A 27,632-nucleotide genomic window follows, 5' to 3' on the forward strand; every position below is an offset into this window, starting at 1 on the left:
AATCATCAATGGTTTAAACCCTATTCAACCAAATGTGAATCTAGCCAAGCATGGACAAAATAAAAGAAATACAAGATAGTTTAGAGGTACCAAACATTGTTCTAGTTGCAAGATGAAAAGAAATTACACCAATCTTCTAAATCTTCAAATCTTCTAAAGCCTTCTTGAGAGAAAAAATGAATGATTTTTCTAAAGTGATGATAATGAACTCCCTCTCAAAGTTCCAGTAAAAAGGGCTCGTTTCCAGATTCAAAAGCTCAACAAAAGCCATCCACCAACTTTCCCAAAATAGAGTCACAAAGTCAAACCCCAGATTGACCACAACACGATCCACGCTGACCGTTTGCGGATCCACGCGGGCCGCTTGGATCTCGCTGATTATATGCCTTGGCCCATTTAATATGTAATCCAGCCCAATATTCTCATTCATCCTTTTGCCAACATGCATCAATTCTTGGGAGCCCAATTATGTTATTCCAAAGCCTCCAATGATGGTCCAATGCTTCTTTAGTCATCCCTAACTCGAGTCCTCGTCCAAAGATTAAGTCCAATGCACTTCTCGCTCATACTGACACCAAGCCCAATTGCACCACTTCAAGCCCATGAACAAATTGTAAGCCTCCAATAGTCATGCACTCCTTCTATACCTCCAATAACCAATAGTCTTCGATAAATCCTGCAAATAAACTCAAAAGATTGGAAAACACCTGATAAAGGAGAAAAATAACAAAAAGAGAAAATATGCATAAAGATTAACTAAAATGAGATGATTTTAACTAAAAATAAACTATGCAAAGAAGTAACAAAAACGAAACTATCAGGTGTGAAAGCCAATATGAAAGAAGTTTGTTGTGTAAGACGTAAAAAGTATCACTTACTAGACAATTTATTATTTCGATAAAACCAATTATCAAATTAAATAATTTTAATATTATGATATTCATTTTGTTGGATTGTTTGCACCAGAATTTTAAATGTTATTTTAATTTGGTTTGGTTATCTTTGTTTTATAAATCTTTATTTTTATTTAATATTTTAGAGTAAATTACTGAAATAGTCCCTATGGTTTGGTCAAAATTACATGTTTAGTCCCTAACATTTTTTTGCACTTAGATCGTCCTTATGGTATGATTTTGTTATGTTTTTCGTCCCTGAAAGACATGAAAAGACTATATTGCCCTTTTCAGGTTATTTATTTATTTATTTATTATTTATTAAATTAAAAAATAAATTAATGTATTAAAGAAAATGTTAATTAAGCTTTTCATCATCCCTGCAACCTACTATCACTTCACATGGGACTCTCTAATCCACCTCTCTTTCCTACCGCCGGTCACAACTGCACCCTCTAGCCGGAAACCTCATTCGTTGTCACCTTCGAACAACCATCCACCACCGCAAGTCTTCATCTCTTACGAAGAATCTACCATCATTTTCATCGAACAACCTACAACCATCCACCACTGTAAAAAAAACCTACAAACATACCAGATGTAATCCTCAAAAATCTGGCCTAGATTTCATTGCCTTCTTCATCTCCACCGGTGGGTTTTGATTTTAAGATGAGGGTTTTGATCTTACACCATCGTTGCCGTCTCCATCCACCATCGTATGTAACCATGAAGAATATGCCCTAGGTCAATCGATTTGCTTCTGTAACGATGAGGTTTTTGATTTCACACCGTCGAACAGAAAATCCAAGCCCTAGATTTTGTTTCCTTCTTCATCACCACTGATGACTTCACCTGAAGAGTCAAAGTCCAAGCCCTAAATTGTCACCGCCATCATCTAAAGAGTTAATATCCAACAATCCCGTCGTTGTGCATCTAGGGGCTACCATATTTAATCTTTTGTTAGGTTTTAAGTTTCAGGTTAGCATTTGATTTCATTTCAGACTTCATTTTTTTTTAGTTTCAGGTTAGGATTTCATGTATGTATTTGATCGGGCATCAATATGTTTCTTTTCTATAGCATTTGATTTTGATTTGTGGTTTGGAATTAATTTTGGGGGTTTGATATTTTTATTTGATTTGAGCTTCGATCTGTTTTTTGTGGTGGTTAAGTGTTAATTTCAGTTTTAATTTTCATTTTAGCTTCAGTGGAGGTGGTGGTGGTGGTATTGGTCGGTGACAATGGTCTTCCATGGCAATGGTGGTGGTCTATGGAAGTGACGATGGTTATGGGGTGATATATTTTAAAGTAAATTACATTAATTCATTTTTAATTAATAAATAATAAAAAAAGGTTTAAAATAAAAGACAAAGGGCAATATAGTCTTTTCATATCTGTTAGGGACGAAAAACGCAAAAAAATGATACCCTAAGGACGGTCTGAGTACAAAAAAATAATTAGGGACTAAACATGTAATTTTGACCAAACCACGGGGACAATTTTAATAATTTACTCAATATTTTATTAATTTTTTAGAAAAAAATTATTACATTTAACAAAAACATTTATGTTTTCAAAAACATTAATATACTTAAGATCTGAGGTGTCAATCGTGTCGTATTTTGATTGAGGGGTCTTGGTTGAGAAAGCTTAACTTGGACACTACCCATTCATATCGTCTTGCTTACCTTAACCCAGATAAGCCAAACCCGAATACAACTCCTATAACCTATTTAATTATATGAGTTTGCAGGGTCGTGGGTCACGGGAAAGAAGTCTAAATAACACATATTTGCTTATTTGTTATTGCCCTCTATTTTATTTAATAAGTTTTTTTTTTTAATCCAATAAAATAAACGGATTCACGGGTCAACCCACAAATTATTTACAAACCGGAACAGGAATAAATACTAAATAGAGTAACATGACAACAAAATACAACCCAAACTTATTTACCTTATTATAGGATTTATTTGTAGTCAAGAATTACCATCCTACATGAGATATCAAGTATGATCTCCAAGATATGATTCGTGTTAATAAAAGGGTATTTGTGAATTTAGACTAACCCCCAAATTAACCACCTTGTTGTCTGACCAACCGGTCAAACGTTCAAGCATGACACCCTCCTCCGTGACCACACCATTCTCCACCGTTTATTATATTATTTAGTTGAATGGTGGGTTCGGCACGTGATGTCAACAAAAACCCCATCTATATATATCATATTACAAAAAACTAATCCATATGCTTAATCAATCATTACAAAACCTTCAAAAACAACATGAAAGAGGATTCTCCGACCACCGTGTGTGTCACTGGAGCTGCCGGATTCATTGGTTCATGGCTCGTTATGAGACTTCTTGAACGTGGGTATAATGTTCATGCCACTGTTCGTGACCCTGGTATATATACATATATAGTCCTCGATTTTTTATTTTATTTTAATTAAGATATTGTTTTGGTTAGTTTTGTAAAAGTTAAAACAAATATATTAATATAACGTTTGATCAAACAGATGACATAAAGAAAGTGAAACATTTATTGGAACTACCAAAAGCAGCAACAAACTTGACGTTATGGAAGGCAGATTTGACACAAGAAGGAAGCTTTGATGAAGCCATTGAAGGTTGTCATGGAGTCTTTCATGTGGCTACGCCTATGGACTTTCAGTCCAAGGATCCTGAGGTACGTAGCTACACTAATTATCTTATACTTAATTTTTTGCATGCATATATATATATATATATATATATATATATATATATATATATATATATATATATATATATATATATATATATATATAGTAGCGATGATGATAACGAATATTATTATATATATTATAGAATGAGATCATAAAGCCAACAATAGAAGGTGTATTAAGCATCGTAAGATCATGTGTGAAAGTCAAAACAGTCAAGAAATTGGTGTTTACATCCTCTGCGGGGACAGTGAACGTGCACGGAAATGATCAACTTCCGGTCTATGACGAGTCTCATTGGAGCGATTTGGACTTCATCTACTCCAAGAAAATGACTGCATGGGTTCGTTTCAATTCGTTGTTTTTATTATCACGTATTCATACAAAACAAGTATTTTTTTTAATCGATTTACTCAGTCATGTTTTAAATTTTTAGCAGCAACGGATTTAAGAAATTAATTAATGTATTAACTGGTTTCAAATTGGTAGATTACTAAAACATGAGATTATAATGGTAAGAAATATATTTTGTTACATTAACAGGTCTACAATGCCTCTTGATTGCATTAATATATAAGAGCATCTACATTTGTAAAGTTTTTCATGAGTTTTTTGGTGCTAAATTCTCTGCTAAACTCATATTATGAAGCTTTACAATCCACTCCGTTTATTGGCACATGTGGCGGGTGCATAGACACTACCTCGAGCTAGTGGGTCCCACCTTATATTTTATATAAAAAAAAGTATAATTTGTCTCCACTTAAATTTACTTGGCACACTTTTAAGGAAAAAAAAAACCTAAAATCCATAATTTTGATTTCTTTTATATATAATGGACCCTGTAAATTAATTTTTGTTTCAGATCCACACTATTTACTTGCATAGAATGACAAAAAAAATTAAATGAAAAGTAACACACGTGACAAGAATGAAAATTAACAAAATAAAAAGGAATCGCATTTCTTGAGGAATGATCGATTCTATCCAGCGAAACAAATATGTTTTTTGGCTTCATGTGAAATAAACCATTCCATTCATTTTCTTTTACATCATATCAAACACAATATAAATTCAAATAGTTTGTCTTTTAAGTTTAAATTTGTGGACAAGTGCAGATGTATTTCGTATCAAAAACATTGGCAGAAAAAGCAGCATTTGAAGCAACAAAGGAAAACAATATCGATTTCATTAGTATCATACCAACGTTAGTCGTTGGTCCATTCATCACTCCCTCATTCCCTCCAAGCCTTATTACCGCACTTTCTTTAATCAATGGTACATACCACACCCCCCACAAAATCATAAAAGGGAAGACATTTTCTATATATGTTCTAACTTGTGTATGTGTGTTTACACTTAAACTAGGTGAGAAATCACACTATTCGATCATAAAACAAGGTCAATATGTGCATTTGGATGATCTTTGTGAGTCCCATATATATCTATATGAGAACCCAAAAGCCGAAGGGAGATACATTTGTTCTTCCCATGAAGCCACCATTCATCAATTGGCAAGAATGATCAATGAGAAATGGCCTGAATACCAAGTTCCAACAAAGTAAGTATCTAAAGTTGGTGGTTTTTCTTTCATCATGTTTATGTTGATATTCAAATGTATGGTGATTTGGTAGGTTTCCAGGGATTGATGCTGAGCTACCCGTAGTTTCTTTTTCATCAAAGAAATTAACTGATATGGGGTTCAAGTTTAAGTATGATTTGGAGGAGATGTTCAAAGGAGCAATTGATAGTTGCAGAGAGAAAGGAATGCTTCCATATTCCACAATCAAGAAGAAATTGATCACATGTAATGAAGACCTTGTTCATGGAGTTCTTCGTTCTATCAAAGACTAAGTGATACAGTATCAGGGACAAATTTCAAAATTTGAAAAGTTCGGTGTCTAGTTGTACCATTATAATAAGAAGTCGCCTTTTGTATGTGTGTGTGTGTTTTTTTTTTGGAACGATATTGTCGGTCTAGGGGCTAAAATGTATCTTTGTCAACCACTAGATCTTTATCAAATACATTCAACAATGTTTGAATTTTGATGCCTGGATACTATTAAAAGTTAAACCGAAAGAAATTAGAAAAATGCCTTAATCTAGATTTCATACCAAACAGAAAATAACCGTAAACAATCAACAAATACATTCACATAATAGAATTCCTTCATTTGTGGCGCAACAAAAAATATAGAAATAAATTGAATGGAAGAAATCGAAAGTATGACGTTTGATGGTGCCAAAATTATGAAACTTGGACTTAAAGTGAGAATTTCAATATACCACAAGGACCATTTCTGTAATTTACTCACAATTGTATTGTTCTTAGTTTTATAGCTTCAGTTCTGGTGAAGCTATTGGGAGCAAAATTGCAAGAGTATACTACTGTTTGATTCTTATACTGTATCCTAGATTATTTATACTTATATTTATTTAATAATTACATTTAATTCTTTTTAATGACAACGTTATAGCTTTAAAATATTTTTTATAATACGTAGGAAAACTATATCACAAATATGTTCATTTTATTTAGTGACAGCAATAAGAAAAGATGTTTTCTTTCTGTTGTTAAAATGTGTAGAGCAATATTCCACGACCACAATAGCCCTTTTAAACCTTTGTCCTTGTTCTAGAAACACAGTAAGAAATATCAGTAAAGATGATTATACAAACCATCAACATAACCCACCACCACTGTAACCATATATTATTATTATATTACTTTCAAGTTTCAAGAATCCTACCACATAATAATAACACCATTTTTTACTGCCTCAAGCTTTCAACAATGTAGGAGGCGTACAGATCCCTGCAATCACAAACATTCATTTAAAATATATGCAAGAAAAACACAGCAAGAGCCTATAGCTTCTGGATTACTCACATGGAATACTTGATAGCTTCAATTGCATCATTTGCTGGGAGGAAATCATTCACTTTCACTGATTTGTTCTCGTTCTTCTTGTCTGTATCAACTTAATTAAGGCTATACAACGCCCAAAATAATAATTTAAAAAAAAAAAAAAATTATACGCAAATTTACGGATACAGTCCTCGAAGAAACGACGAATTTCAGCAAGACGATGAGGAGGAAGTTCTTTGATGTCGGTGTAGTGGCGAAATTCAGGGTCATCAGCACATACTGCTATGATTTTGTCATCAGATTCACCCTGTAAAAACCAAAAGAAATTCAGATTGGTCAAATAAGTCAAACAATGGAGCTAAATGCAAGAAATGATACAAGTTAACATAATAGATATTTTCTTATTTAATTAAATAAGAAAATTGAAAAGTGAAAAGCACATGTACCTGGTCAATCATAGGCATTAATCCAATAGCACGCGCACGAAGGAAGGTGCCTGGGAGTACTGGTTCCTATACAACCCAATTAACTTCCAAAATATTATATAATCGACTTTTTTTTTTTAATTTTTAATTTTTTAATTTATTTATTTTATACCTGCATGAGTACCAATACATCCATGGGATCACTGTCTTCACAAATGGTTCTTGGGATGAAACCGTAGTTGTGTGGGTAAACCACAGATGAGTAGAGAATCCGGTCAACCTGTTTTTTTTTTTTTAAATTTAAAAGTCAACAAATGTAGAAGATATATAACAAAATCACTTATCTAAAATTGATTTTCTCGTGATCAGGGAAGAAGACAAATTGATAAAAAGGTAGTAAGAAACAACTTTACCTTGATTAGGCCACTCGCCTTGTCAAGTTCATACTTCACTTTGCTGCCTTTTCCAATTTCAACAACCTAACATAAAGTTACACCAAGTTAAATAAAAAAAATCTTAATTTACAAGAATTATCAAAAGCAGAAATTGACAGAAATGTCGAAAAACATACACAGTTGAAAACCGCAGGTGCACCTGGACCTGCATTTATCAAACACAAAAAGAACACCTTTAAGAGCCGATTCATGAGCTTTGTAACCATTTCAAATTATAAAAAAAGGATCCTTTAAATGATTGTTAATTGTACACTAGATTTTTATAAAACTATGATTATGATTAGAGTATTAGAAAATAAAGGCTTTACCAATTTCCAAGTCATGCCATGGATGAGCAGCAACAGCTCTTCTTGACATTGAGTTGAGGATCCTTTCATTGAGGCTCACACGAGTATTTCCAGAGCTTTTCTCACTTCCTTGTCCCTCATTGTTAGCCATGTGTACCTTCAATTTCAAATTATTTAATAAATTTTAATTTTAATTGACTCATTGTGAAACTAATACTTCTGTTGACACAGATTAACTGTATGAAACTGTTGAGAATACTAGCAAATAGATCTATTAAATATAAATGTGAAGACCAAAATACCCTACACCTGCAACCTTTTTATAAGAAGACCCCACAATTGACCTTAAGAGTCGAATGAACTAGTTTTAACTTTTAAAAAGTGGGAGCTTATTTTAAAAGAAAAATTGAAGTAAAAACATTATAATTATTATGTGGACCATATACAAGGTATACAGAACAGAAAATATTTTGGTCTTACTAACCAACCAAATAATTCAAAACATAAAGGCCATATCTATTGCTACACCAACTTTACTATAAAAGATCCATTTATTTCTGTTTTCCTTTTTATTGAATAGTGTGTAATTGCTGATAATCAATGATTTACACACAAAACAATTATGCTAAACCAAAATTTTACTCCACAAATGACAAACGAAATGAGTGACTTTTTTTCTTTCAAGAAACTATTGTTTGATACCATAAACCGATTCCCCTTGTTTAATTCCATAAACTGATATGAATTCTTTTGATTGTAGATTAAAAAATGATTATTAGATAAAACTATGAGAAAGTGAGAAAAACATTTCCAGATGATAATTAAGAACGATCGATGTAAAATTTGAGTTTCAGAAGTTTCAAAATCGAAAATTTGAAGACTTTTCTCCGAGTCAAATGGAGGAGTATTAGAAAATGAAAATTGCCAGAATCAAATTGGTGAAACGTAAGTGCATGTTAATCTGGAATGAAATTAGAAGTAAATCCGATAAATTAAAACGATAATCCATGGAACGAAGATTCAACACTTAATGTATACGACTATACTCTTTGTTTTTGAAAAAAAAAAAACTTATCCACGCAAACAATCTTGTAACACTAAACGACTTCAAATCCATACATCTGACTAGAGAAGATGAAACAGAAAATTAGAAGATGAGCCCTAACAAACAAGCTCTTCGATAATCATACCAGGAACTTCTGTCATTCCAACATCTGGAAATTGATCCAAAAAATCGGATGAAATTTGCCGGAATCAAATTGGTAAAATGTGCATGCTAATTTGTCGTGAAATTAAAAGTAAAAGTAAATCGGATAAATCAAAACAATAATCTATGAAGCGAAGATTCTACAAAAGCACACTTATACTACTAATAAGCCTTCAATAAACATACTAGCGCCTTGATTCATTCCAACATCTGGAAATTGATCCCAAAAAAACCATCGATGATGAATGAAACTACATACTAAGAAAAAAACAACCTAACAATCAGTCTCAATCTCATTGACTTAGAACACAAACTCATCACAGCAAACTAACAAAAAAAAAAACAATCGAATCAAAAACTAATTAACCAACAAAAAATCAATGAGACAGTGAGCCTGTATTCTGTTCTTCTCCTTAACATTTTCACTTTGTTTATTTTTAGGACTGGTAATCAACGAAGGCCATTGAAAAAGAAGAAGAAGAAGTAGAGAAAACTTACAGATTGAGTGATTGACAGCGAAATCGAGTTCTGGAACGGAAAAGAATGTGAGGAGTGAGAAAAAAGAAGAGAGATATTGGGGTCGGAGAGTGAACGCACAAATTTGACGCTTTGAAACCTTTTTCTGAAAAAAGGAACGGATGGTCTACGGAATCTGCGAACCGTTGGATTGGCAGGGAATATCATCGACGATCTGTACACGTGGATAATACTCTGTTTAAACAGTTACTCCTCTTGCACATGAAAATGGAATCAATTTTAACTAAAATTTGATGCGAATATTTGTTTATTTGTATTGCATACTTTATAACAAAAATATAGTATAACATTCGTTATACTGTGTATTGTTTCGCATGTCGTTTTCAATAAAGAGTTGTTTTTTTGGATTTGTTTTCAAGAAAGATTTGTGGTGTTTGTTTTTATTTAGGAACTTTAATTTTTTTGTTGGACAGAAAGAATTTTATATGGCATGTTTGTTTTCCAAAATAGTACAAACCTAAAAAGCTATGTGTGTAAGTATAAAAGACAAAAAAATCTTCTAAATTGTATAGGCCTTAAGCCAGAGGGAATGGTATTATTGTTCTACCATGGCAAATGGTGGTGTTGTCATCTATTTCATACAATGGACAAGGAGTAGAGAAGAAGAAATAAAAAAGAGAAAAAGAGTGAGAGAATTAATGAAGGGTAGAGGAGAGAAATATGACACGAGGAAGCGCCTAGGCCACACCCTGGACGGTGGGCGTGTCAGCTAAGCTAACATACCACTCCTCATGTCGTGCCCATTGTTAGGTGTATTTTATGCATATATTTAGCATGTTTATTTCATAACATTGCATTACATTTAGGTTTAGAATCATGTAGTTTACACATTTTTAAGACATTTCATGATATTAATTCACCCACACGTTTTTATGATTTTCATGGATTTTTGGAAATGGTAGGGATGATGAATGGAAGCTTCAGGTAAAATTTCAAGATTTTTAGAGCAAGGATGCATGAGTTGGGGAAATTGAAGAAATCAATTACGGACTGTTCCGCGACTGTGTTTTTTAACACATGAAATAAACATGGTCATGCTTTTGGAGGATTGGAGCCTGAAGATGACGCTTCCACGAGCGTGTTTTCTATGCCTAAAAATTTACATGATCGTGTTTTCTCTCACATAAAGCCATTTTCAACAACGAACTTTCAAGACTTTCCCCAACATAGCAATGTACGTTGGGCATTTGCACGGTCGTGTTTTCTTACTGTGTTAATTTACATTGTTGTGTAAATGAGAACATGAGTTATTTGGTAATTTATGATTTTCACTAAAAAAAAGGGGGGCTTATCTCATGTCCGGGAATAGTTAGTTTTGGAACTTTGAAGGGTGATTATTGGATGATTTTTCTTGCTTGTTTAACACTTGGAACCTATTTCAATTCGTATTTTCATATTTTGTAAGTTTGATTCGTATTTTCATTACATCTAGACTTCAATCTTGATTTAGCCATGTGTGGCTAAATCCTTTATATTTCCAGTTTTAGAGGCTACCAAATGTTATGTTTTTGATTCAATGAATTGATGTTATGTTTCGCTATCTATCTAGCAATTGTAGTTTTGTTTTAACAAAGATTTTGATTGTGATTTTGGTTCATGGTGGCCACTTTAATTAGAAGTAGGTCATTTTTGTCATTCAACTTTTTGAAATCCATAATTGTTTTGTGAACTTGATACAAAGTGACAACATCAACTTAGTTTTATGTAACACCTGACTAAAAATAAAGTACACCTAATTTTTTAAAATTTTTTTTTATATAAAAGAGAGTGTACAATATAATAACCTGTAATACAAGTTATTATCATTTTACATCAAAAAGAAACCATACAAGATCGAGCCAGGTTACAATGTTGACAACATCAAATGTTATATGCGCTTATTATCTGTGATTAAGATATTATGTGTTAGATGAAACAATATGAGATGATTTTTTTTAACCATATATGTATTTTCATACTTATAATATATTGGGTAGAGATGGGTGATGAGAAATGAAAAATAATGAGAAGAGACCATGGCTTTACTAGCAATGTGTGATGTAGTCATCTAATAGAGTATATATGACCACCATGGATTATTCTAGACAATCTAGTGGAACACTGACAAGTTTGCAACCTATAGGTGATGAACTACATGTTCATGCGATGTACTTTACTTTCCCCCATGGTTTCCTTACTGCTACGAAATCCTCGAAGCAGTATTGTCTACCTATTGCTTGCGTTGATCCTTAGGATATGTCCATAGAGATGAATATATAAGAAGATGGAGATGGTCAATTGGGTTGATTGTTTGATGTGAAATATGTAATTAAACAAATTAATTATATTATTATGGGTTGAAAACCCTATGTACTCATTAGGCCTAACAAGCTGACCCACTCAACTTCTTTATATCATAGGTAACAGTACGAAGGTACATAAATAGTGATTTTTTGAGATATTCAAGGAAATGTAGGTCATTAGTATAATAAGATGTTGTAAGGACTGTTAAAACAAGTTTAATCTTCAATTTTGTATAAGTTATGACATTACAAGTTTTAAATATTAATGAAAACCATTTCTTTGGAAATGCTTAGATATTGATATTATATCACATTTCAAATATTTTTAGAACAACTTCCGCAATAAAAAAAACTTTGAATTTAATAAGCATAAAGAAAAAGTTTTAGTTTGATGTAAAAATGGGGATATCACAAATTATAATGAGCTTAAAGATAAGTTACACTTAAAGCGTAATAAGCGTAGCTTAAGTTATAGAATTTCTAGAGAAAACTGGGAAGTCGTAGGTAGAACTCCGACCTGAAAGCTCCTCTTTGCCAGGCTCCTAGATATCTCAGAGCCTTCAGAAGTCCAGAAAAAAATCGGACTTCAGGAAGGAAAATGTCTCAGAGAGAATGAGATTGAATGGTGTGAGGAAAAAGTGAAGAGGCTACTGCCTTTTATAAGCATTTTTGCTAGGCTCGCCATATATATATATATATATATATATATATATATATATATATATAAAAGGTGCACGCCGCGCCCTTGTGCTACGTTGCTCCTCCGAATTTGTGACATGTGTCGAAAAGGTGGTGATCTGCGTCGCCCCTTCGAATAGCAGTGCGCGCTACGCCCTGCCTGTGCATGCACGGATTTTTCAATTTTTCTTAAAAATCGTATATTTCTCATACAAGCTCTGTTTTCGACATTCTTTATATCCACACGCAACTATCATCGAGTACTACAACGTCCTTTTAGACTCTGTCAGCTAAATCTCACGTTATTTTTTTAAGTTATATTTTTTATAGGCTTAGATAGTAAAAGTTCATACGAAAATTGTAACTCCTTCATATGAACTACGTTATCGACTATCTTTATATCAATGATTTCATATTTACGAGATCTTCAACTCTCGTTTACATTGTTTTGGCTAACATTCAACTGTGCCGCACACTGTTATACTGAAACTTCAAAAAAAGCATAACTTCCTCATACGAATTCAGATTTAGGTGTACTTTATATGCAAGTTCTCGCTTTTATGATTACTACGAAGTTCTTTTAGATTACTTAGGCTAATAAGCAACCTATCTTCGATTTGTATTTTATGAAGCACTTTGCCGTATCGGGTAGAACGCAAAACTTCGAACAATCATAACTTCTTCATATGAAGTTAGACTTGAGTGTTACTTATATCTACAAAATCATAATCGCAACAATTACAATTTTCATCAAGATTATTTATCCCGAATAATCTTTTATCAAAAACATTATTTTATCGCTTAGTGATAAAATGTCTATTTAGTGTGTAATGGATACAACTAAGAATTAATAAAAATGAATATTTATTTATTATAATCACCTAAATCATGTAGCCCTAACTTATGGGGGTTACAAACTTAGATGACCGTATTTCTTGGCAACTAGATCTGAATGGCGCGTTCACGGTTTCTTCCATGAGGTTTTTTTCTTGACAATACGTCTCTCTTGAATTCTATGTATGCGACTCAATGTAATTCTTTGGTGCCGATAAAGTTAAATGTGCTGCTTTTGCGGATTAAGATTAATCGTATCCCCACTCGTCTTTGCCTTTTGTAACATGGTTGGATTTGGATTTGATTTTGTGTTTGGTTTGCTAGTCGATGGTGGAGTCGTCCCGCCATCTTTATTTCTTGCTCAGAGGTGTAGGTTGTGTTGTCATTAATTAGTAGGTTTTAGAATATCATTTATCCTAATTCTTTTGTGATTGGCTCTTGGAACACTTGAGCAAATTCTTTATCTTTTTCGGCAGGTCAAAACAATAGTTTTGGTGCATTTGTTATCACCGCTTTACTTTTTAGATGATTTGAAATTGGGAAAATGACTCTTAAGGGTAATTAACTTTTGTGTTTGTACTCATTTGGTCCCTTTTTTTTGTATTCAATATACCATCGAACTTGTTGTTGGTGTTTACCATAGCCCTTTTGACCGGCTTTTGACCTGTGATAGGCGGCCAAAGGGTTATGGTGAACACAAACAACAAGTTCGATGGTATATTGAGTACAAAAAAAGGAAAAGGACCAAATGAGAACAAACGCAACAGTTGGTTACCCTTCTGATTCATTTTCCCTTTACTCGTTTACAACAAATCTCACATCATCTCCTACTGATATTAATGACTTTATGAGATTCATTATTGCTTCTCTTCAAAACATCACCTACGAAAGAAAATTATTCATACATGTACAACTTTGTAATGCACTTGAATATTTATTAGGGGAATTTTGATTAAGCAGACGCATTTCATGACTACATTTACATTTCCAATCAAATGATTTATCGTATCATGGATTCTAGACAAGTCTACAAACGAGTGGAATCACAAGTGCTATGATTTTTGAGTTTACTTAGCTTTAAGATCAAACTCATGGGATAAGATACAACATCAATATGTATAATATTATGGTGATGTGTCTACAAAAGCAACATGATATTGTACATATTGATGTTGTATCTTATCCCATGAGTTCGACCTTAAAGCTAAGTAAACTCAAAAATCATAGCACTTGTGATTCCACTCGTTTGTAGACTTGTCTAGAATCCATGATACGATAAATCATTTGATTGGAAATGTAAATGTAGTCATGAAATGCGCCTGCTTAGTCAAGATTCCTCTAATAAATATTCAAGTGCATTACAAAGTTGTACATGTATGAATAATGTCCTTTCGTAGGTTATGTTTTGAAGAGAAGCAATAATAAATCTCATAAAGTCATTAATATGATGTGATATTTGTTGTAAATGAGTAAAAGGAAAATAAATCAGGAGGGTAACCAATTGTTGCGTTTGTTCTCATTTGGTCCTTTTTTTTTGTACTCAATATACCATCGAACTTGTTGTTTGTGTTCACCATAACCCTTTGACCGACTATCACAGGTCAAAAGCCGGTCAAAAGGGCTATGGTAAACACCAACAATAAGTTCGATGGTATATTGAATACAAAAAAAAAAAAAAAAAAAATTGACCAAATGAGTACAAACGCAAAAGTTAATTACCCTTAATAATCATTTTCCCTTTGAAATTATTGAAATAACTTGGTTTTTGTGACAATCAAGCCAAAAGTCAACGATTTTCGGCGACATAGTTTTTTTTCCGTATTATTTGGATTAGAAGTAGATCTAAAGTTTGTAATTTTAACTGCACATATGGCTGAAAAATTAAACTATGGCTTTGAGTGTGTAATATGTTTGCTAACTACTTAAATAAAATAAAAAACCTGTTCGGATAAAAATAAAATAGTATAAAAAATAAAATAAAGTTAGCGAAAAAAAAATATTTCAACTGAACACTCTTTGGTCTCTCTCCGAGTCGTCATTTTGACTTTGTTCTAATCCGATTTCCGTTGCTTTCAAGGTTTCAGCTGTGAATTGAGTGAGGACAATTCTATCGTGTATAGTGAAAAAGGTATGCTTTAATTTCGTCCTGCAATTCTCAATCTCATAATTTATAGCCGATTCTGCTATAGCTTTGTAATATAATCTGTTCCGGTGAAGTCGCCGGTAAATACTGATTTTCGCTTTCTCGAGCTCCGATCTGATAACGTTTCGATTCTCCACATGGTGTTGTGGTTGCGTCAACATTCTAATTAGGTTTTTCTGGTCTTATGCGAATATAAAATCCAGAATTAATGACAGTAACATATTTGATTTCTGGCAGATGATTGCCAGTAACCACTGTTATAGTTCAACATAGGATGTAAGGATCTTTTGCAGTTTGTATTGTTATGTGATAATGAAATCTCACTTGCTACTATTTAAGAACCATTGCACATATACAGTTCTTAAAGAAAAAACTCTGATATCAAACAGCTTAGACTGAAGGTAAAATGACAATCAAGAACTCAAATTCAGAGCTTGTACCTATTGCATCAACCATTTCTCCACCGAATTCATATGGATCCGTTGTTCTAGGAGGCACCTTTGATCGCTTACATGATGGTCATCGTCTTTTTCTTAAGGTTTGATTCCATATCTATTTTCTAATTCACATTCAAACACTCAAACACATCAGATGCGTGTATTGAACTATTGAAGGGTTTTTATTACATTTTTCTGAGATATGGAGACTTTCAATGGCTAACTGTAGGCAGCTGCAGAGTTGGCTAGGGATCGAGTTGTAGTAGGCATTCTTGATGGCCCAATGTTGACCAAGAAACAGGTTTGACCTTTCTCCTTCACTCTTTCATATCAACACACTCATTTTGACAGATTTATATTACTCTTCTATTCACATTCACTTGCAGTTTGCCCATCTTATTACACCTATTGAACATCGAAAAAGAGTTGTTGAAGATTACATTAAGGTATTTGAATGTTTATTCTTCATTACTAATTTAGTAAGTAGATATATACAGTATACCCCATTTGTGATTCTTTTTGTTTTCAGTCTATAAAGCCTAATCTGGAAGTAGAAGTTGAACATATAACAGATCCTTATGGCCCTTCAATTGTTGATAAGAATCTGGAAGCCATTGTTGTCAGCCAGGAGACATTACCTGGTGGATTATTGGTAAACAAGAAGAGAGCTGAGAGAGGCCTTTCACAACTAAAGGTGCATATAATATATTGTTCAACAATTTCACCATTTTCTTTTTATATAAAATGGCTGAATGTAAAGATTTTGTTGCAGGTTGAGGTTGTAAATCTTGTATCTGATGAATCTAGTGGAGAAAAACTGAGTTCTTCTACATTGAGGAAGGTGGAGGCTCACATTGCTGGAAAACTTTAGCTAGGTATGCATCTGTAACATATTTCTACATATGCTTCATTTGAATAATAGTTGAATCCAGAGGGATAAATTTGCAACAAAAGTCTTTGTGGACCAAACTTGCAAAAATGGTATAGCACGGGGTTAAACTTGTAATTTTATAATGATAGAGTGTAGATCTAGAAATGATAAACATACTTTCTTTTTAGAAGCAAGATCTTATAACTTCTATATTAAACTACCTGTATACTAAACAGATTTGCTTCTTACAAGTATGCAATTCAAGAACCTTAATTTTTATTGCATTTAGATATTAATTTTCAGATCTGTAAGTTTTACAAATTGTAATGTCATTTCCGGTTCTCCATCTTTTCATAAAATAGTGGTTAATATATAAGAAACATCAAATTGAAAAAAAAAAAAAAAAAACAGATGATTAGTTATTATTGAAATACTTGAACACTAGCAAATTTACAATTATTCCTGAAAGAAATCATGCATGGGGTATGTGTCGTTAGCAAGGTGGAAATAGAAAACAGAAACAAATGATAATTAATAATTTAATATTGATGGTTATTTATCATTTTGTTGCGTGTAAAAAAAATCCTGACTATTGTTATTATGATTACAAAGTTTGTCCAAGAACCGGTCCTGTTATCATCAGATGAATTAAAAAGACGGAATAGAGAAGATGAGGAATTCTTCTATTGAATTCTTACTATATAACTCTATGTGAATTAAGAAATAAAAGAAAATTATAACAAAATCGAGCATCAATTGCTTCCATATATTTATCGCTTTCCGAAAGTCAAATAATAACCAGATTTACTTCTTGAGGAATGTATATGACCTTACGTTAGAGGGAGTGTCTATACTTTTGCCACTCTTTTTACGATCATGTAGGCATCACATCACATTTATAAGGCCGGAGTGGACTGCGGGGAACCCGCGGAAACGGTTCCCGCACTTAAGCACACCGCACCGTGGGTGCGGGAAAGGAACGGCGGGAAGAGGCTGGGGGAGAGAGTCCCGCTCTCTTTTTTTTTACTCCAAACGGCTATATTGTCGTTATATATATATATATATATATATATATATATATATATATATATATATATATATATATATATATATATATATATATATATATATATATATATATTCTTTTCTCCTTCCCTTTTGTTAATCTATAAATATTCAATTATTTTATCATTTTTTTGCACTCATAATCTATATTTCTTTTTAAAAAATATTACTCAAAATGTCATCATCTTCATCATCCGATTCGACGGCGGTAGAGGAGACGGCGGTAGAGGAGGCTAAGTTTATCGGTTCCGTCATGGCGAAAACGGTTGCATAGTACAAAACCGACTAGGTGAAACATCACCTAACCTAAGAAAGCCGCCGTTACGTAGAAATCACGAAGCCGGACACGATCGCCTTATAGAAGATTATTTTGTAGATGATGCCGTCTACGCTGTAAAGTTTCGACGTCGGTTCCGGATGAGGAAGAAACTATTCTTACGTATTGTTGGCGATTTGGAAGGCCGCTTTCCATATTTCCAATGGAAAATGGATGCAAGGGGAAAAAAGGTTTCTTTCACATTCAAAAATGCACGACTTCAATTCGTCAGCTAGCATACGACATAGGCGCAGACAAATGGGACGAGTATTTTAGGATGTCAGAGCGTACCGTGCGGGAGTCTGTGTACAAGTTATGCAAAGCGATCTGTTTGGTTTATGGGCAACAATATTTGCGCAAACCAACTATCAACGATATCCACCAATTGTATACGGTGCATGAAGGCAAACATGGATTCCCTGGAATGTTAGGTAGTATCGATTGCATGTATTGGCATTGGTCATTATGCCCCAACGCATGGCGTGGTCAGTACATGAGAGGCGACCACAAAGAGCCGACGATCATTCTAGAGGCTATCGCATCACATGATCTTTGGATATGCATGCATTCTTTGGTCCAGCTGGTGCAAACAATGATATCAACGTGCTAGACCAGTCGCCTGTATTCAACGATATCTACCTTAAAAAGTCACACGATGTACCTTTTCAAGCAAATAGGGTAGCATATAAGCGTGGATACTATCTTACTGACGGTATATATCCTTCCTTGTCTGTTTTTGTGAAATCGTTTACATGTCCTAACGACCCGAAAAGGAAAAAGTTTTAAGAGGCGCAAGAGTCAGCTAGGAAGGATGTGGAGCGAGCATTTGGTGTACTTAAGAGACGTTGGCAAGTACTAACGGTCGGGGCAAGGTCATATGAGGTGAAAATGTTACAACACGTAATGTATGCATGTATCATATTGCATAATATGATTCTTGAAGACGAAATAAGAGCGATATGCCGATACAACGAAAATGAAGTTTTGCCAAATGTCGAAGGAGTAGCCGTTGGTACACAAGAGTATAGGGTGATTAGAAGAGAAGTACACAATCGCGACATTCATCAAGCCCTTCGTGCTGATTTGGTGGAGCATGTTTATAGGGCTCATATTCATCCTCCGCATGATTTATCTCACGATGATTTGTTAGACGAATCAGACGAGGATTCTGATATGTTCGTCGAGAGTGAAGATTCCGACGACGAGAGTGACGCTGAGAAGAATGATGCAGATGATCAAGGCGATGACGAAGACGATGATTCCGAGTGACGTATCTAGGTTTAAATAAAATTAGGATATTAATTAATAATTTTTATTATGTTGTAGGTTTTTTGATTTTTTTTTGCGGTTTTTTTTCTACTTATTTAAATATTAGGGTTAATGTAATTTTTATTTTACTTAATGAAATGCTTTTTATTTTTAATTAAATTTTATGTTTGATATTAATTTAAAAATTATAAATCAAAAAAAAAATATTTTATTTAATATAAAAAAAAGTGAGGGAAGGACTTCCCACCCATTCCTTGGCTTTTAGGTGAGGGAAAGAAGAGTGATGGAAAGAGGGGTATGGTCCACCAAAAGTGAGGGAAGTTTCCCTTCCACTCCTTCCAATCTAAAATATCACACTTTGACGACTTCTATAAAAAATGACACGCCACCGGTCCTGTCGTTTGCAATATTTCATGAATGGTCATTCTGACGTTAAAACTAACTTTTCAACTGTTAGTTTTTTTATGAAAAGACTATTTTGTCATTGGATCAATTCTGAAATATACAACAAACCTCAAGGACCATTTGTGTAATTTTAAAAATTTTAAATTATATATATATATATATATATATATATATATATATATATATATATATATATATATATATATATATATATATATATATACACACACACACATTGTATTTATTTTATTTTATTTTATTTTCAACAATATTTTTTTTTTGTTTTACGTTTTTAAACTTTTATTTCTATTTTTTTAATTTTACTTATTTATGGTTTTTCTTAATGTTTTTATTTATTTCAATTCAGTAAATGAACTTAAATTCGATAAACTATGTCGGAGCAATTTTTCTTTTAATTTTTCTTATTTGTGAATTGAACCGTAATATTTCTTTTAATTTTATGTCGTTACGGTTCATTTTTTTTACTTGGATGCTCCAACAAATAAATGAAGTTGTTATTTTTATTTACTGAAAATAAAAATTATGTTAAAGTTTATATATATATATATATATATATATATATATATATATATATATATATATATATATATATATATATATATATATATAATTTAAAATTTTTAAAATTACACAAAACGTTCAAACACCTACAGTATAGTATACTCTATCATAGTGATACATTTTACATTTTTTGAAAAAGGTCAAAAAAACTTATCAAATTGTTGGAAAATAAAACGAAAAAACAAAAAAGCTAAAAATACAAAAAAATAAAAAATAAAAAAAAAACTAAAAAAAAAATAAAAAAAGACAGAATGTGTAAGATTTATGAATATATTAATGTATATTACAATTTTGTTGTTTTCATTACTTAAATCAAAATAAATAAAAAAACATTTGAAAAACCTAAATAACTAAAATTAAAAAAAAAAACAAACAAAAACAAAAGGTGAAATACTGATAACTGTAAACTTAAAATTCCTAACGAGACATGTCCTGTTTGTCGCAATGCATGTTTGGACTTCTTTAGGGAACATGCAATTCATTGTAGAGAGCTCTCGAGTTAGAGATGTTCATTCCGACATATTTAGGCATACTGAGGTTTCTGCTAAAAAAGAGGCACCCGCAAAGTTTTTGACTGACCATTTGGAAGGAAGATCAACACTTAGACTAGCTGATGTTTTAATTTTTGATGAGCTGGAGCAAAACATACATGTGTGGATCTAATAGGTGTTTCTCCTCTTCTGGGCTTGGGGAGTGGAGTTTTTACCGTGGGACAAGCTGTTTTAAAAGCTGCATCATGCAAAGTAGCAAAACATGAGAAAGCATACATGGAAAATCAATACATGTCTATACCTTTTACATTTGATACTTTCGTTTTCCTTGCGTCAGATGCTCTGGAGCTCTTTTCTAGAGTCCAATGAGCCATGCATAGTAATGTTATGACCCCAAGATCCATGGATGTTGTTTTTAAAAGAATCAGTTTAGACATTCAAGCAGAACATATTGCTTGTTTACCCGCCACGTCGATGTAAAACTATGCTTTAATATTAATATCATAGTAAATTGGTGAAGGAAAAAAAATACAAAATTCGTAAATAACTAAAATTAAAAAAAAATAAAAAATAAAAGTTTAAAAAGATAAAAAAAAAAAGTTATCAAATTGTTAAAAATAAAAACTTTTGAGGATATTAAAATAAGATTAAAAATAAAAAAATCAAAAAATAAAATAAACTAATTTCTAAAATTTAAGAATTAATATATTTAAAAATTAAATTTTTGACAATTATAAAAATAAAAAAAAAATAAAAATAAAAATAAAATGAACGCAGACAAAATTTATCTCAAAATTTACTGAAAATTTTCTTGTGATGTTGGGATCAAAGTTGTTAGACAGCCTTAATCCACCTGTCGGTACCTTTCATATTCACATCTTTGTCTGGTCGATCGTCGGTATTGTGATCCATTTAAAAATGAAAAATTGTGACAATTTTTTAGGACATACTAATAATTGTAAGACAAAGTGATCCTAAGTTCCTAGATACTATATCTGATCGTAAGTTCCTAGATACTATATCTTAAGGACCATTCAGCTGACGACAACCAAAGATATTATTGTCCACCTAAATTGAGCAGCGAGATTTATAGACAATCTTTGAGTGTTCAATTTTAATTGTACTGGAACATGTTTCCTGCTTCCTGATATGCCCCAACAATCAAAGACTTCCATAATACTCCTTACATCGGGTGAGCAGACAATTATAAATAGAGAAGATAGATTTAGAATGCATATGCTATACATCCAGGTCGGATCTCTTCCAATCACGCAGAGGATGAAACATATGACTAACTGAAGTTTTAGAGGGATTGAGAAGTAGAATGGTGCATATACTATGTACCAGGTCGGATTGTGAGTCACGCAAAGGAGACAGTATATGGCTAACAGATAAAAAGAATTGCATAGATAGAAGATGCAGAGAAATAGAGTTGCATATGTTACAGTCCAGGTCGGATTTTGAGTCACGCAGAGGATGTAACATATGACTAACAGATAGAAAGAAAGAATATAACCTTCTACAGACCTAATTATCGGAATTCACCAGTCGCCCCATCAATACCGGAATTAAGGACAGAATCCGCACATCGAGGAAAAGTTAATCCACGATTCCAGATACGGGTTCGTTTAATGTGACGAGTAGATTACCATATATATCTCCCTGCTCAACCTATCCAAGCGTCGTATGGTCAGGCTAAACAGATCTAACTAAGTCAAGATTTGTCAAGTCTATGAATTCCTTAAGTTCAACTCTGCCTAGTCATGTCCATTAAGAATCTTTCGTGCCTACCAACGCATCAAACCCAGAGCATAGACCCTTCAACTTTGGGTACGTTACGCAGACTCAGATTGTCTGTTATCACTTGATAATATCACTTCCTAGTCCTTCATCAACAAGCAAAACTTTATGCAACAATTTTTTTTTGATTTTTCTGAATTTTTAATGTTTTTGGATTTTTGAATGTTGTCGGAAAAAAAAATAGAAGCATAATGTTTTCTTTCTTTTTTTTAATTTTTAATTTTTAATTTTTAATTTTTAATTTTTAATTTTTAATTTTTCAATTTTTGTTTGGTTTTGTTTATTTCTCCCCCTAAATTTGTGCATGGAAGAGAATGAAATGACTAAAATGCTTAAATTTAAACTAACCTAAATAATAACAAAAATTAATCCTCAAAACGAATCATTTTCAAAAATCCCACAAGCACATCGAATCGAGCTTTGTTAAAAGGCTTAGTGAACAGATCTGCCACATTATTGGCAGTGGGAACCTGTTTTAGCCGGATGAGAGAATGCTCATAAAAACCTCTAATAAAGTGAATTTTGATGTCAATGTGCTTGGTTTAGGAATGTTGGACCGGATTTTTAGTGATTTGAATAGCAGCCTCATTATCACAATGAATTGGGGTTTCTAGATAATTCAAACTATAGTCCAACAGCTGATGTTGGATCCAGATAACTTGAGAACAACAAGATGATGCAGCAACGTATTCCGCTTCTGCTGTTGAGGTAGAGATGGTATGTTGTTTCTTGCATTGCCACGACACCAGCCTATCACCAAGGAATTGGCACCCTCCTGATGTGGATTTCCTGTCAAGCTCACAGCCTCCATAATTACTGTCAGCAAAAGCATATAAATCAAATTCAGAATTCTTCGAATACAAAGACCCAATTTTGGGCTGCCTTTGATATACCGAAAAATCATTTTGACAGCAATAAGATGTGAAAGTTTAGGATTAGCCTGATAGCGAGCGCATTGACACACTGCAAACATGATATCGGGACGGCTTGCAGTGAGATACATCAAGGAACCAATCATCGATCTATAGTGAGTCTGATCTACGGATTCGCCATCAATATATGGATTCAGCAGGGGTCTTTCAGCCATTGGTGTCGATGCAGGCTTTGCGTCTTCGAACCCGAACTTCTCAAGAATATCCTCCACATACTTAGCTTGATGTAGCAGGATTCCGGTTGAACTTTGTTTGACCTGAAGCCCCAGAAACATGGTCATTTCACCTAGAGAACTCATCTCGAATCGCTTCTTCATCATGCCTTCAAAATCTTTGCAAAGTTTTGGACAGGTAGACCCGAAGATAATGTCGTCAACATAGATCTGAACTAGTATCTGATCATTACCCACATGCTTGATGAATAAAGTTTGATCAATAGTGCCGCGAGAGTCTCCATGCTCGAGCAAGTGCTTTGTTAGAGTCGCATACCATGCTCGAGGAGCTTGATGTAACCCATACAACGCCTTGTCCAACTTGTAGACATGATTAGGGAACTTTGAGTTAACAAACCCAGGGGGTTGATCAACATAAATTTCTTCCTTTACCTTGCCATACAAGAAGGCAGTCTTGACATCCATTTGGTAGACCGTAAATTTGATCTAGGAAGCGTATGCGAGAAAGATACAAATAGCATCCAAACGAGCCACGGGAGCATACACCTCAGTATAATCAAGACCCTCGATTTGTCGAAACCCGCAAATCGCCAACCTTGCTTTATTACGCACTATTACACCAGAATCGTCCTGCTTATTACGATAGACCCAACGCGTGTCAAGAGACCCTTTGCCCTTTGGTAACTCAACCAACTTCCAAACCCCGAGCTTTTCAATCTGATTTAGTTCTTCATGCATTGCATCAACCTAGCTGGGCTCATTCAAAGCCATGTCAACGTTCTTGGGCTCTATTTGAGATATAAAGCAAGAGTAGAGACATGCATTGACATCTCCACTCTGAATTCTGGTTTTAACTCCATCACCCAGCTGGCCAATGACGTTATCGATCGGATAATCTCGTTGAATTCTTGAAGGTATGTCTTGGCTGATATCATTGAGTGAAACAGGAAGAGTGTGTATGTTGAAACCTCCATTGTCTGTTGATTGATTCACATTAGATGAATCTGCTACAAACTCATTAGCAATTTCTTCAGGAAAGAGTAGTTCTATAAAAGTTGGATTGACAGCGGAAACATCTCTAGACATGAACTCTCTCTCAACAGGTGTAAGAGGTGTAGCATCAGCATCAGGAGTTTCATTTATAACCTTAGACTCTGGACTATTTGGTTGATCAGATGACTCCTCCTCAGGTGGATCAAAGGACGCCCCCTCAGATGGAGCAGATGACTCCCCCCAACCGTTGGAGGTCTGTAGACAACTTCTTCGTCTTCGACTTCAGAAACAATCTTCGAACCAGAAGAGGATCCACTTGAACTATCTGTAGACACATTTAAGGATTTTAAAAGTGATGTGTAATCAAATAACCAGTCGGGACCCACTCGAGCGTCTGTTTCATTCTCCTCCAACCAGCGCACGTCATAGGATTCTACTATCTGCTTAGTCTTTTTGTTGTAAACCCTATACACAGTGCACGCAGCATACCCTACAAAGTAACAATCATCGGCTTTGGCATTGAATTTAGGGTTGGATTCCAAGTGAAGAAGGGTGCAAGGGTAGCTAAATACACGGAAATGGATGACAGAAGGCTTGTGTCCATAGAGAATCTCGTACGGTGTCTTCATCTGTGCTTTGTTGATTAGAACACGATTCTGCACGTAGCAAGTAGTGTTAATCGCCTCAACCCAAAAGAAAACAGGTAGTTTGGAATCACAAAGCATTGTCCTTGCAACGTCTTTCAAAGTTCTATTTCTCCTTTCAACAACACCATTTTGTTGAGGCGTGTGAGCAGATCTATATTGACGCACTATCCCCTTTTCTGCGCAAAAATGGTTAAGAACTGCATTCTTGACCTTAGTTCCATTGTCAGTACGAAGCGCCTTCACTTGGTTGTTGGTTTGCTTCTCAATCATCACAACAAACTTCTTTATCAGATCAGCAACACCCGCTTTGTTGGATAAGAAGAAGACCCACGTAAACCGAGAGAAATCATCGATCACAACGAGACAGTACGAGCTTTTGTTGATGCTCAGGACGTTGACCGGACCAAATAAGTCCATATGTAATACTTGGAGCACTTGACTGATTTAGCTGACTTGCTTGGGCAGGTGTGGTTTCCGATGATGTTTGCCTTGAGCACAGGAAACACACTTCTCAAATGTAATAAAATCTCTGACGGGAAGGCCTCTGACCATCTCATTCTTAGCATGGCGATTTAGGTTTTTCGCGTTAGCATGGCCGAGCCTCCGGTGCCACAGCATTGCATTTTGTTCGGAGACTTTTGAGAATAAGAAAGTGACTTGTTCATGTAGGTTACTGTTCATATCAATAATGTAAGCATTCCCATCCCGTTTAGATTTGACTAGAATCCACTCTTCCGGGATGACAATGTCTGGCTTGAGAATCATACATTCTTTATCGGTAAAATGGGTAGAGTAGCCTTTGTCACAGATTTGAGAAACTCTCAACAAGTTGTGCTTTAACTCGGGAGCGAAGTTGACATTCTCAAAGCTTAGCACTCCATTTTGTAATGGTTTATCTCTGTGTGATCTTGCCACCATCTCCGACCACGAAGGAAACATAACCCCTATTAAAAGATTGAATTTCGCTCAGTTGGGAGATGTCTCATGTCATATGCCGGGAGCAGCCGCTGTCAACGTACCAAGGACGAACGACATTCCTCCGCAACTGTCCGTACAAAGTGAGCGGAATCATTTAGATTTAGGAACCCATGTCATCACTGTTCTGGGTTTCCTTTTCGTTTTCTCTGATTTATCCTTCAATATTTTCAAATTGGGATCCTCATTCTTAATCACTTCAGAAGATGTTAATGATAGATTAGAAAGTGATTTGGGCTTCCATTGGTATTTGGGTTTTACAACATTCTCAGGTGGTTTGAAATATGTTTCTTAGGAGTTTGCACCGAGCCTCTGGATTTTCTACCAGAAGTGGTGGAAGATCCAGAATTGCTTTCTGATGAAGCTAATCTTGGCGGAGCCTTGTTCGGTTTTGACAAACTATTTTGAGCTTTGTTAGTAAAAACCTTTTTATTCTTTTGAAAATTGGCCATTTTTCTGCTTCGATCATCTTTCCAATCATCATTTTGACAATGAGTTCTTGAGGATTTTCTAATTAAAGACCTTCCTCGAGATTCGTTCTCTCCTCTTGGTGACAAGTAGTTTACAAAGATCCTATTTTGACAATTCCTAGCTATATGACCACCAACACCACAATTAAAACAAATCTGTTTATTATTTGTAACTTGTACTGCATTTTTCAGATTTATTTTCTTAACAGACACTCTCACTTTCCTCAGAAGAACATGCGTGAGGAATAGATTGAGAGATAAGTGAGGGTGTCTCAGTTGTTGTGACTTGTGGAATTGATGGTGTTTCATGAGTATCACAAGCATCAGAATTACCAAACAATTAATCAAACATATCAAAGAAATTAAATGCAACAGAATCAGATGTGGAAGCATCACAAGAAACATTATCAGTCTTAACATCAGAAACATAAACGTTTTCATTTGAAACAGAAAATTCAAAATTAGAAACAGAAACAGAAACAGGTCCTCCGACTCCATGCTTTGCCTGGTCTAAGGGTTGATCTGCAGGGGAAGTAGAAATGTTAGTACTTTCAACGTTAATAAATCCACCTAAAAAAAACCAGATGGCTTGCCATAAACCATAAATGGTTCGTTGGCAATCTCCTCCTTAGATAGAGGTTGATACAGATATGTATGATTATAAGGAGGAGGTACACTATCATATCCTAAACCCTTAGACTGATTTCGTTTAAATTGCATGCAATGATCAATCATGGTGTTAACTACCTCGCTTGATCCATCAAAATTTTGAAATGCAAAGTTTGCAGAATCAAAATCCTTTTTTAATGTATCAAGCTTAGTAATTAACTCATCATTTTGTCTCTTAACATAATCATACAATTCACATTTTTCACTGTATTCTGTTTGAATCCTTCT

General features: G+C 34.0%; 3 protein-coding genes across 7 annotated transcripts; 2 read left to right on the forward strand and 1 right to left on the reverse strand.

Moving 5' to 3' along the window:
- The first annotated feature begins 3,125 nt into the window (after window positions 1–3,125).
- LOC111897350 (dihydroflavonol 4-reductase) lies at window positions 3,126–5,638 on the forward strand. Its single transcript, XM_023893302.3, has 6 exons — window positions 3,126–3,296; window positions 3,410–3,579; window positions 3,741–3,938; window positions 4,711–4,870; window positions 4,961–5,153; window positions 5,227–5,638. Exons 1-6 carry the CDS (start codon window positions 3,176–3,178, stop codon window positions 5,444–5,446), a joined length of 1,062 nt encoding a protein of 353 aa, XP_023749070.1. The 5' UTR covers window positions 3,126–3,175; the 3' UTR covers window positions 5,447–5,638.
- Window positions 5,639–6,140: 502 nt separating this feature from the next.
- On the reverse strand, window positions 6,141–9,534 carry LOC111897351 (soluble inorganic pyrophosphatase 1). Of its 2 annotated transcripts, XM_023893304.1 has the most exons (10): window positions 9,334–9,534; window positions 7,650–7,785; window positions 7,458–7,486; window positions 7,300–7,365; window positions 7,059–7,166; window positions 6,908–6,973; window positions 6,648–6,768; window positions 6,483–6,564; window positions 6,343–6,407; window positions 6,141–6,227 (listed from the first exon to the last, which is right to left on the reverse strand). In XM_023893304.1, exons 1-9 carry the CDS (start codon window positions 9,517–9,519, stop codon window positions 6,365–6,367), a joined length of 837 nt encoding a protein of 278 aa, XP_023749072.1. In that variant the 5' UTR covers window positions 9,520–9,534; the 3' UTR covers window positions 6,141–6,227; window positions 6,343–6,364. The 2 variants fall into 2 exon arrangements, with proteins under 2 accessions (XP_023749072.1, XP_023749071.1); XM_023893303.1 differs by having other exon boundaries at window positions 6,141–6,407.
- A 5,601-nt stretch (window positions 9,535–15,135) lies between these two features.
- On the forward strand, window positions 15,136–16,901 carry LOC111897371 (phosphopantetheine adenylyltransferase). 4 transcript variants are annotated; one of them, XM_023893325.3, is made up of 7 exons: window positions 15,175–15,294; window positions 15,547–15,585; window positions 15,699–15,847; window positions 15,976–16,047; window positions 16,133–16,192; window positions 16,276–16,440; window positions 16,519–16,901. In XM_023893325.3, exons 3-7 carry the CDS (start codon window positions 15,716–15,718, stop codon window positions 16,615–16,617), a joined length of 528 nt encoding a protein of 175 aa, XP_023749093.1. In that variant the 5' UTR covers window positions 15,175–15,294; window positions 15,547–15,585; window positions 15,699–15,715; the 3' UTR covers window positions 16,618–16,901. The 4 variants fall into 4 exon arrangements, with proteins under 4 accessions (XP_023749092.1, XP_023749094.1, XP_023749093.1 ...); XM_023893328.3 differs by having other exon boundaries at window positions 15,178–15,294; window positions 15,704–15,847; XM_023893324.3 differs by lacking the exon at window positions 15,547–15,585 and having other exon boundaries at window positions 15,136–15,294.
- The last annotated feature ends 10,731 nt before the right edge of the window (window positions 16,902–27,632 follow it).

Source organism: Lactuca sativa, chromosome 2 (genome assembly GCF_002870075.4).
Source record: "Lactuca sativa cultivar Salinas chromosome 2, Lsat_Salinas_v11, whole genome shotgun sequence".
In the NCBI taxonomy this organism is placed as follows: domain Eukaryota; kingdom Viridiplantae; phylum Streptophyta; class Magnoliopsida; order Asterales; family Asteraceae; genus Lactuca; species Lactuca sativa.

Excerpts from the sequence above, each read along its gene's own strand:
- LOC111897351 (XM_023893304.1), bottom strand. The coding sequence starts at position 9,519 with ATGATATTCCCTGCCAATCCAACGGTTCGCAGATTCCGTAGACCATCC. Across the intron at positions 7,487-7,649 it reads ATGGCATGACTTGGAAATTG|GTCCAGGTGCACCTGCGGTT; the intron begins GTAAAGCCTTTA and ends TGATAAATGCAG. Across the intron at positions 6,565-6,647 it reads TCGTCGTTTCTTCGAGGACT|ACAAGAAGAACGAGAACAAA; the intron begins GTATCCGTAAAT and ends AAGTTGATACAG.
- LOC111897371 (XM_023893324.3), top strand. The coding sequence starts at position 15,716 with ATGACAATCAAGAACTCAAATTCAGAGCTTGTACCTATTGCATCAACC. Across the intron at positions 16,193-16,275 it reads TTGTTGAAGATTACATTAAG|TCTATAAAGCCTAATCTGGA; the intron begins GTATTTGAATGT and ends TTTTGTTTTCAG. Across the intron at positions 16,441-16,518 it reads GAGGCCTTTCACAACTAAAG|GTTGAGGTTGTAAATCTTGT; the intron begins GTGCATATAATA and ends ATTTTGTTGCAG.
- LOC111897350 (XM_023893302.3), top strand. The coding sequence starts at position 3,176 with ATGAAAGAGGATTCTCCGACCACCGTGTGTGTCACTGGAGCTGCCGGA. Across the intron at positions 4,871-4,960 it reads CGCACTTTCTTTAATCAATG|GTGAGAAATCACACTATTCG; the intron begins GTACATACCACA and ends CACTTAAACTAG. Across the intron at positions 5,154-5,226 it reads GAATACCAAGTTCCAACAAA|GTTTCCAGGGATTGATGCTG; the intron begins GTAAGTATCTAA and ends GTGATTTGGTAG.